Genomic DNA, 10,415 nt, shown 5'->3' with positions numbered 1-10,415 from the left:
CATCATAGGACAGTGGGGCACAAGGCATGCATTTTAACAAACTTTATCCTGGTGGCCCCTTTCAGGGGTTCAAGGAGCTGCCCAAAGGCCCCCAAGGGGTGGGGAAATGGAGGCCAGGTGGCCTGCACTCTGGACTCCCTCCCCAGCCTCAGGTGGGCTGCCTTGAGCTCTGTCTCCTTTAGTCGTGGGACTCTGAGTCAAGTACATGTCAAGAACGTGTTCTGCAGTGAAAAGGAGAAACAAGTTTGAATGCCACTGATTTAAACTAATACAGCAGATAGCATTGAATTCCACTAAGTGGTTTTTCCCATCAGTGGTTTTGATGTTAGAACAAGCCAATGAGTCTGGAGCTAGGACTCTCAGCTCCTTAATGGGGAAGGAAATCCTGGCAATTTCTCAGCCCTGATAGATACTCCTGGCCTCAGTTTCCTCGCCTGTAAAATTGGGGTGCTCTCGGCTTCACCTTCCATGTGAAGCCATCGTAAGGAGCAGAGGAAGTGAGGAAAAGAGGCAAGTTTTCCAGTTGAGGAGACTGGAGGGGTGGAGTGTGACATGAGAACAAGCCCGTCCGCTGGGGTGTGGTAGGGGTGAAGCCAATTTCACAGCCTGGATCCAAGAAAGAAACTACAACTTGAAGATAATAGTATTTACACAGAATGAACCTGTAATATAAAGTTTATGGTTTGTTTGTACCGTTCTGGAATATCCAATAAACACTGGGAGTAGAGGAGAGCAGGTGAGGTTCAAGGCAGAGCTGGGGTCCAAACCACCCACCTCTCTTCTCGGGCAGCCCATGGTGTTGGCATGATGTCCAGGACACAGAAGGCGCTCAATTAATGCTTGCTCAACCCAGATCCTGTCGGCTTTTCCTTCTCAAGAACGCTTGTCTTCCCCACTCCCCCGCGGGGATGACAGTTGAGAAAACTGTTGCTTTGAAGAGTTAAAAGGCAAAAGCCTATGAAACTGTCCACAAAGTAATTTTTGTGGAAGCCTAAGCCCCCTCCAGACCCAAATTGTCAAAAAGCAGACATTAAACCTTCCCAGTCCAGCCACAGAAGCCTCACCATCTAAAGGTTTGTAGAATTGTTAAAGGACGCCAACTAGTGGCTTCAACAAATTCAGAAAACCCCAACCACGGTTCCCGGCCTCATTCCTCCCCATCTGCTCCTTCCTTCTCCCTGGGACCAGACAACCCACCCGCTCTTCAAGTGTGATTCTGAACGTCCCCACCTTCTTGGGGAGGGGGCAGGGATTTAAATCACAAGATGCTTAATCAGAGTTCACTCTGCTTGGTAGCTCAAATAAGAAAAACCGAGCAAAGCAAATCCATCTTTTCTATAAAACTTTATTTTGTAATTTTTTTCCAAGAAGTAGTAAGGGGGAAATATTGCAATTATGTAAAGGTAAGGAACAATGGTGTATAAAAATAATTTAAGCACACTTATTAATAACAAAGCAACTTTTTTTCAAGGAAAACTAGTAGGTCATCTTGCCCAAGATTTTTCCAAAGGTATTAAATATATTTTCGATAACAGTACATACAAATACACATACACAAATATACCACACAGACACATGTGGACGTACATGCACACACATACACACACAGACATATATATACAGCTCAAGTATTTTTTGGTGTGCATTCTAGCTAATCCACATAGCTAAAGTGAAAAAACACTAAAAAGATCAAATGCCTGAGTAACCTTAAATTTGAACAAACTATGCATTGGGTGTGAATTTCTGGAGGCATGCCAAGATTTCCCTTCTCATTTTCATTAGCTACTAGCTGGTGTTCTGTGGTTCTTCCCCTTAAAAAAATCAAAGTGTGCCTTTCAGATCTGCGCACGGCGGCGATGATTATTATGGTGGCATCAATTTGGGAAAACTTGCCCCCTCTCGCTCCTATCGCACCTTATGGATGGGAAGGGGGATGATTTTAAAGGTAAAGCACTCAGGCTCTGATTACATCTGGCTTATTCTTTGCTTCAAGGCAAGGATCTGTCTCTCGATTTCACAGGGGAGGTCAGCATTGACCTGATCCTCCAGATACTTCTCAATGTCTTCCACCTCCTCCTCCCAGAATTCCTTGGAGATGCTGAAGAGCTCCATCACGTTGATGTGCCCCAGGCCTTTCAGGTTCAGGGCATCCTCCTTGGGGACGTAGCCTATGGGTGTGAGCTTGGCGCCGGCTTTCCCATCAATCCGGTTGAACATCCACTCCAGCACCCTGGAGTTCTCTCCAAAGCCTGGCCAGAGGAATTTGCCTTCCTTGTCCTTCCGGAACCAGTTGACATGGAAGATCTTGGGCAACTTGGCTGCTGGGTGCTGGGCCATGCTAAGCCAGTGGGCCAGGTATTTGCCGAAGTTGTAGCCAAAGAAGGGCCGCATGGCAAAGGGGTCGTGCATGATGATTTTGCCTGTTAAACAGAGAGGGAGCTTCCATTGGTAAATGATGCTCTCCTAGGCAAAACTGGCCCCATTGATTGTTGACATCAGCATGCTTTGTTCTCCTCTCTCTCTCTCTCTCCCCACACACAGACACAGAGAAGGAGAGAGATATAAGAGTGAATAAGAGCGCTCTAATCCCACTTCTCTGTGGTTTCAAATCAGGACTTTGACTTACCTTTATATTCTGCAGCTGCTGTGGCCTCTGATCTCATGGCCGCCCCCACAAAGACTCCATGTTGCCAGCTGAGAGCTTCATAGACTAGAGGGACACCTTTAGCAGGAAAAAAAAAAAAAAAGAAACATTCATTAGAGGCTTTAAAATTCAGCCTCTACAACCAGTGGTGTTATTCACAACATGGAAAGACATGGAAAGACAATAACTTTGTAATCGAGCTAGTCTTGCATTCACCAAGCTAAACTGCAGAAAACTGCTAAGTCAAGGTTACATGACTGAGGCCACAAAGTAAAAAGTAAAATTTGATCAAGCTATGATAGATTAAGGATTCAGAAAGGTTCCAGGTGACCAAAAGGATTCTACATTTGAACTTGCCAATTATTCTGGCTCTTTGGAAAAGAAGCTCAAGAAAGGAAGCCCCTGGGCACCCTCTGACAAGGTCATGGAAAAGCAGAGATTTCACAGATGCCCTTCGGTACCCAGCACACCCATGTTCCCAGCCTAAATGAACGAGAACCTCACCAGCAGGTCTACGGCCTCCAAAGATAATGCCTTCAATGGGAACGCCTTCCGGAGACTCCCAGGCAGCATCAATGATGGGGCACTGGCTGGCAGGGGTGCAGAACCTCGAGTTGGGGTGGGCACAAGGCTCCCCTATAAGATGGAGAAAGGCCCATGAGTGCCTGGCTCAAACAGGCAGTCCCTGCAGCCCGGCGCACCGAGGCCTCTGGCGGGGACACACCATCCTCTGGGCTCCACTCCTTATTCTTCCAAGAAGTGATGGTGACGCCTGAAGCTAGCGGCTCATCAATGCCTTCCCAGTAAACGCCCCCGTCGCTGGTCTCGGCCACGTTGGTAAAGATGGTGTTCTTCTGGATGGTCTTGATGGCATTGGGGTTGGTCTTCACAGAAGTCCCAGGAGCGACACCGAAAAAGCCATTTTCTGGATTGATAGCCCTTAAATTACCTGGAGATTTAAACCAGAGAAGTAGTAGTGGGTGCCAGGCAAAGCAGAACATATACTCTTATATCTTGCCAGACTAATTTCTATGCCAACTTCTCAAATCTTTTTTCCCTCCCTAGAATGTACATTTATCTCTTTTCATCCAAGCATCATATGCAACTTTGAGATGTTTACAATTCTTGCTTCCTCCACAATTTTCCACCAATACCATTTAAACAAATGTATGTATGTAAACAAACAGCAACATATGGCCCAGTTTCAATCCAGATTGAATATTAAATTGAAGAATTCTTACAGAATACGTATTTCTAAGGTTTGGCCAACTCTGGACTAACAGAATTTAAAAATCCAAACACTGGATCAAGGAGAACGTGGCATGTTTTGAAGGCTGATAATTCACTTGAGTCCAATCGTTACCAACAGTTGGGTCTAAAAGAGTCACCTTGTGCGTCAAACTTCATCCAGGCGATGTCATCCCCAACGCACTCAACCTTCCACCCGGGGAGGCTGGGGTTCATCATGGCCAGGTTGGTCTTCCCGCAGGCACTGGGAAATGCAGCTGCCAGGTACTTCTTCTCACCCTCGGGGTTAGTTATACCCAGGATCTGTTGGGGACAAGGTTCATTTTTTTTTTTTTTTTTTTTTTTGAGACGGAGTCTAACTCTGTTGCCCAGGCTGGAGTGCAGTGGCCAGATCTCAGCTCACTGCAAGCTCCGCCTCCCAGGTTTATGCCATTCTCCTTCTTCAGCCTCCCGAATAGCTGGGACTACAGGCGCCCGCCACCTCGCCCGGCTAGTTTTTTGTATTTTTTAGTAGAGACGGGGTTTCACCATGTTAGCCAGGATGGTCTCGATCTCCTGACCTCGTGATCCGCCCGTCTCGCCCTCCCAAAGTGCTGGGATTACAGGCTTGAGCCACCGCGCCCGCTGGGGACAAGATTCTTTATTGTGATCTTTGTTCCCTTCTCCCCGAGGTTGGTACTTCAGCCCAGAGGTTGGAATGTAGGCCCTCAAGATCTATTTCTTCAGGTATCCGTGCAAACAAACATTCCCAGAATCATGAAGTCCAAAGGATCTCGATGGTCCCCTGGTGTTTGGGGCCCTTCAAAAGTGACGTATACATGTGCACTAATCATTACTGGTGGGGTTTCCCAATCTGTCTGGGAACCTGCATGCTCGGAAAGGTGTACTGGGTCTTGCTGGATGGGAACTGTAATGCTGTTTGTTTCTGCCACCCCCCGGGCCTCTCATCTGCACGTCAGGGCTTCCTGCAGACTCACCAGCATGTGCTCTGCCAGCCACCCTTCCTCCTTGGCCAGCCGGCTGGCTATCCTGAGAGCAAAGCACTTCTTCCCGAGCAGCGAGTTCCCGCCGTACCCACTGCCAAAGGAGATGATCTCTCTGCGGTCAGGCAGGTGGGCGATGAGCGTCAGCTCCGGGTTGCAGGGCCAGTTGTTGACCAAAGGCTCTGTGAACAAGGACCCCTCCCACGTCAGTGCGCCAGGGCCCTGCTTGGGGGTCCCCGAGGCACCCACCGGGGTTTGTTGTTCAGCTTTCTTTTTTTATTTTGACTTTTGATTCTGAAATAATACACTTACTTTGTAAAGGCAGAGGGCATCCCACAGAATGGAGGCATTTGACAAACTCCCCATCGCCCAGTGCTTCCAGGACGGGCGTGCCCATCCGCGTCATGATCCGCATGCTGGCCACCACATAGGGCGAATCCGTCAGCTCGATGCCGATCTTCGACAGAGGCGAGCCCAGCGGCCCCATGCTGAATGGGATGACGTACATGGTGCGACCTACAGGGTGCGATGGGTGGGCACTGGTGAGAAATGACCTTGGACTTTGAACACAACCAGCATTGTTTTCCCAGGTAGACCCATTTTCACAGTCTTCCACTAACACCACCACACCCTGCTGGCCACCAGCCCCCCTAGGTTAGGAGAGGCCACTGGAGAGTGAAGAGCCTGCTGAAATTAAAGAGTTTTCATAAATGTGCAACCAGGTCCCACCAACCTATTTAAAACCCACATGCATGGAAATAGTTTCCACGTTTGTATAAGACAGTCTGTAAAAGCAGAAGAGGGATGTGCATTTTCGATACATTGCCAACTTCATGTATGGAACTGAAAGATGTCTGAGGTGGTGGGAGCTTCCATTACTGTTTGAATTACCATTAGGATAGATGTAATAAGAAAAGGTTCTCTGCTATTTTTCCCAATGAAATCAATATTCCGCTCACCTTTCATGCACCCTGGGAACCTGGCATTGAACGCTTTCTCAAAATCCTCCTCTGACATCCAGCGACCGAGCTGGCTGAGGCCTGTTTTGGGGATGGGCACTGTGTCTCTTTGCTCTTGGGTGACGATAACTGTCTTGCTTTCAATCCTGGCCACATCCCTGGGGTCAGTGAGAGCCAACCAGCTGCAAAAATCACAGGCTTCCTTTCAGCCAAGCACCACGGGCAGCGAACCATCTCCTTCAATACCGTGGCTTTCCATGCCTAGCAGAGCACTGAGCATGCTAACAACAGTCCATCCGTGTGAACACACAGACCATCTAAGACATGGCCAGGCGGGCGTTTACTCAACTAGGAGCTGGTCTGTAGGAGAGGGGCTGTCTTTCGTTTTTATCAAGAATCCAGTTGGCAGAGCTTTTGTGCACACCACTTCATTTAAAGCTTGGGCTAGCCCACTAATGTCACAAAACTCAAATCTGTATGGTTCTGACCATTGCATTCAACTTCTCAAGAGTCTGAAACTCCCGAGAGGCGTTCATTGACCTTTCTCCACCAACTTCCAGGAGACGCAGGGGAGCCCTGCCTGCAGGGGCCTGGGGCAGGCAGTGGGGGCCGAGCTTACCAGTTGTCATACTTCTTCAGCCGCCTGAGGATGCCCTCCTCTTCCATCTGGCCCAGAAGCCGCGCATTCTCCTCCTCGGAGCCGTCGCAGATGTGGATGTGATCAGGCTGACACAGCTCAGCACTGTTCTCAAGAAACTCCCTCACTGCCTTGGGCAGGCTGTCCAGGGTTCCCTGGACGACTTTGGCCGAGAGGTTCAGGCCGTTTTGCAGTCGAGGAGGCATTTCTGCAGAGTGCTGCTAAGGGGCACGAATGTGAGGTCACCTGAAATAGAAAACGCAAGCGTCCTGAACAAAAACAACAACAGACATCTTCAAACACATTCGACGGCCTTTAGCTGGGACCGTGCATTGCCAAATAGTTATTACTCTCAGGAAAAAAAATGAGTTCATCTTTGTAATTTTTCGAAATGTAAATGCAAAGCTCTACTTACCTTTCTTCTCTTTGGACGATCTCGAAGGGAGATCCAAGGTTTCTTTCCGGGTTCTTCCTGCTGGTGAGTTTGTGTTCCCAGTGGGAAGGCCGTGCTCCGTGGCAGAACCTCTCAGCTTTAAATACCGTGGAAAAGAATAGTCCTGCCCCTCGGCTGCACCCAGGGAGGCTCGCCACTGACATCAGGGGGCAGGTCTCTGGATCGTGGCCAGGGTCAGTTATGCTTTGAGCCAACTCACTGCAACACGCCCCAGGGAGATAATCATTGAACAATAGTTGTTAATGAATGCTGGGAGACTTCGGGCCCTCAACCAACCGTAGTGAGTTTTGACACAACTTCCAATTGACTAAACCTTGACCCATTTTACTGCTGATGCAAAACACAACACTCCTTTTCTTAACAGGCAGGTGGGGTCGAGGACAAGGCTGCCCAGGGCACCTACCGGACTTCAAGGGCTGCTGGCAGCACATTTTGTGTGCCAAGAGCTGCTGGTTGGCAAAACACCACAGCTATAAGATGTCATCCCATAGTCAAAGTTCACAGTCAAAGTGCATGGGAAGAATGCAACCTAACTTGGGCAAATATGTGGCTTATAGGCAAAGATTGGAAATACCTAACCTAACTGGGGGCTAATCACTCTACTGATTGTCTGCTGTGTGCCCCCAACCACCCCAGATGTAAACTCCATGAGGGCAGGGATTTCTCCCTATTTTGTTCATTTTTCTATCTATAGTGCTTGGCATAGAGTAGGCACAGAATGCACACATACTGAGCACTGTTCTAAGAGCTTGGCATTATTACTACCCTCTGAGGTGGAGACTATGAACAACCCATATACAGATAGGGAAACTGAGGCAGAGACTGTGTAGCTACTCCCAGCTGGCTGGTGGGTGGCAGAGTGAGTATCTGAACATGAGGAAGTTGGGGCCTGGAGCACCACGTCCCTCCCTGTGAGGTACCATCAACTTTCCAGAACCTTCCCTGTGTCCTCCAGGGAGTTCTGGGCTGAGTGCAGTTACTCCTGCAGTCCACTAGACACTGTTCACTTCCCTGGCAAGTCTTAGAGTTTAGGGAGTGGAGGCGGCATGGCAGTTTTGCTAGATTATATGCTTAAGCAATGAAACCTTTATAACAGTTTTAAAGAATTTGCTTTGCAAGCCATCAGACTTTCAGTCCAATTTAATGAACTATGGAAGCTGCTTGCTGGAGTTTGGAGAACACGGGGTGAAACGTCAAAAGAGCAGGGCTAGGCCTCAACTCCCCACAGCCAGCCCACACTTCCGTGGAGCCTCTCTGCCTAAGATGAGGTCAGGTGGGGACTTGGCCCATCTTCCCGCTGGGATGTGGGATGATCCCGGAGATAACCCCAGGACTGGGCTTAGAGAGAGCCGCTCTGCAAATGCAAGGCACTGTGAATGGCAGCCTCCAACCAAACTCACGTAGAGGACCTTCCCAGGGGGCTTGGGTCACACTGTGTTGGGCATGCACACATCATCAAGTTCCACCAAAATTATCAACCCATTGCTAGGTTTCATTTAATCAGATTTTATTCAGCCAGTTGTGTCTTTCAGGGTAAATACGATATAAGGTGCATTTTGTTTCATTTGAAGTTATTCCCTGTTTAGGTCACTGGCATTCGTTATTAGTGGTGCTGTCATCCATACATAAGTTCGTGTTGTGTCTAAACCCAGCAGTAACGTGATGCTCAGTAGCTGAGGCCACTTCCTTAGCATCTGACATCAGGGAATTAGCCATTCCAATGCACAACCGCAATTCCATGACACACACATCACTCCCGGCGAGGCTCGTCCCACCAAATTGGTAGAAAGTCTCATTTTGCTGATAAAATGGTAACAGGTTTGAGTCCCTGAAAGAGCACATAGATTGAAAACAAAAATGGGAAAGCAGAACTCATTTGGAGTCCTAAATGCGACCCGTCCATTCAAGGTGCTTATGTTCTGAGTCTTCTGGGAGAGAAACAGCTAGTTCAAGAAAAATGTCGGAGCAGCGAGTCACCACCGACCCTCATCCAATCCTTTCGTTACCTGCGTTTACAGCATGGAAAGACGATGTGACTCCCCCGCAACTGTCCCTTGTCAAAATGTTAAAAAGCAAACATTGGTTTACAGACTTGCCTCAAAGGACAGAGGTCTCTGGAAGAAGAATCATGATAGAGAGTTTTGAGGACACACAGGCAGAAGTATGGGTGCAGGTGCCTTAGGTCTCGGCAGATGATACCCTCGGGCCCCCATCTTTCCCTGTCCTTAGAGACTCCCTGCCCCAACGGGGACTCATTGACAACAGTTTCAAGGGGCTGGCCGGAGGCATGGGTCTTGCCCATCTGACCGTCAGCTTATTTGTAAGTAAACCTCAAAACTAAGTACTCTCTGTTGGCTTCAACAGGGACTTGAAGAAGCAGCCGAACAGGCACCCTGCTGGTGGGATCCCTGAAGACCCCCAGTGAACCCCCCGAGTGGACTTTGCAGTGTGTGCTCAGTGGGTGGGGTGTGGAGGTGACTCACTATGCCTGTGAGTTGCGTTGGTTGTTTCTGGGGCAGATGCTATAGAGACCTCTTAGCTTTTTGGAGGCTCCTTAGGCTCAGATTTTCTTAGGTCCAAGGCTGTTCTTCTTTTGAAAAACGTATAAAAACTTGAACCCAGGTACAAAATTAGGGAAGGAAGGAGAAAGAAAGACTGGACACTAAAAAAGTTTCAAACGAAAAGGGACTTCCTCCCTGCACCTTCCTGGGGCCACTCCATGTTTTGCTGTTACTCAGGTATATCAATTGCTTTTTCCCTGCTTTGTGACCACACCAGCTATATCCTGATACAAGATAATCAGACAGATTTAAAAAGATAAAGAGAAGTTTTACATCCAATTTGCTGTAATCTCATATTCTCTAGGAAGCCTCAGCTCAAACGTTTATTAAATGTCTGCTATGTCTCTAGCACTGGGCATAATAATCTTGATAATACTGGGCTTTCTCTGCATGCCAGAAATGGGATGCATTCCATGATTTTCTCTGATGTACATAGCTTTGTTATCATTCCCATTTTGTAGGTGAGGAAACTGAGGGTCTAAACCCAGCTGAGTATAGATGAGGGTCGAGAAAGGAATCATTCATTCCTTCAACAGGGAATGAGCAGCTACTATCGCCAGTTCTCTAGATGTGTCCTCAAACTGAGAGCCCTTCCCTCTCTATACCCCAGCGCCTAGTCATCAAGCACTTGCTGAGCACCTACTCTATACTGATCCCAGGGTCCACTTCATAGTCAAGAGCATGCCTCACTCTTGGAAGGGGGCTCCTCTCTTGGGGTTTCATGCTCTGGGGTCACTGTCTGAAATTCATAGTGATCTTCTAAGTTTGTGTCACTTCTACATTTGAAGGGATGATGGGACATGCGGCGTGGCTCTTGCACAGTTCTGCCTCCCTCAGCCTTTCTGCTTCTGAGGATGGAGCCTCAGCCGCCCGCTCCCCTGTCTCATCCTGCTCAGTGACCACTGCCACCCTCCACCCTGACAAGGGTC

General features: G+C 48.4%; 1 protein-coding gene across 2 annotated transcripts; it reads right to left on the bottom strand.

Moving 5' to 3' along the window:
• Positions 1–1,325: 1,325 nt before the first annotated feature.
• On the bottom strand, positions 1,326–7,003 carry PCK1 (phosphoenolpyruvate carboxykinase 1). Of its 2 annotated transcripts, XM_003904570.4 has the most exons (10): positions 6,887–7,003; positions 6,454–6,717; positions 5,835–6,016; positions 5,188–5,391; positions 4,870–5,057; positions 4,033–4,195; positions 3,369–3,593; positions 3,149–3,280; positions 2,627–2,722; positions 1,326–2,420 (listed from the first exon to the last, which is right to left on the bottom strand). In XM_003904570.4, exons 2-10 carry the CDS (start codon positions 6,675–6,677, stop codon positions 1,966–1,968), a joined length of 1,869 nt encoding a protein of 622 aa, XP_003904619.2. In that variant the 5' UTR covers positions 6,678–6,717; positions 6,887–7,003; the 3' UTR covers positions 1,326–1,965. The 2 variants fall into 2 exon arrangements, with proteins under 2 accessions (XP_003904619.2, XP_009214142.2); XM_009215878.2 differs by lacking the exons at positions 5,835–6,016; positions 6,887–7,003 and having other exon boundaries at positions 6,454–6,664.
• Positions 7,004–10,415: the final 3,412 nt, after the last annotated feature.

This window comes from Papio anubis, chromosome 16 (assembly GCF_008728515.1).
Source record: "Papio anubis isolate 15944 chromosome 16, Panubis1.0, whole genome shotgun sequence".
NCBI classification, from domain to species: Eukaryota; Metazoa; Chordata; class Mammalia; order Primates; family Cercopithecidae; genus Papio; species Papio anubis.
The sequence above is the reverse complement of the archived record's forward strand: the minus strand, read 5'-3'. Positions and strand labels throughout refer to the sequence as shown.

Excerpts from the sequence above, each read along its gene's own strand:
- PCK1 (XM_003904570.4), bottom strand. The coding sequence starts at position 6,677 with ATGCCTCCTCGACTGCAAAACGGCCTGAACCTCTCGGCCAAAGTCGTC. Across the intron at positions 5,058-5,187 it reads ATGCCCTCTGCCTTTACAAA|AGCCTTTGGTCAACAACTGG; the intron begins GTAAGTGTATTA and ends CCTTGTTCACAG. Across the intron at positions 4,196-4,869 it reads GGCTGGCAGAGCACATGCTG|ATCCTGGGTATAACTAACCC; the intron begins GTGAGTCTGCAG and ends TGTCCCCAACAG.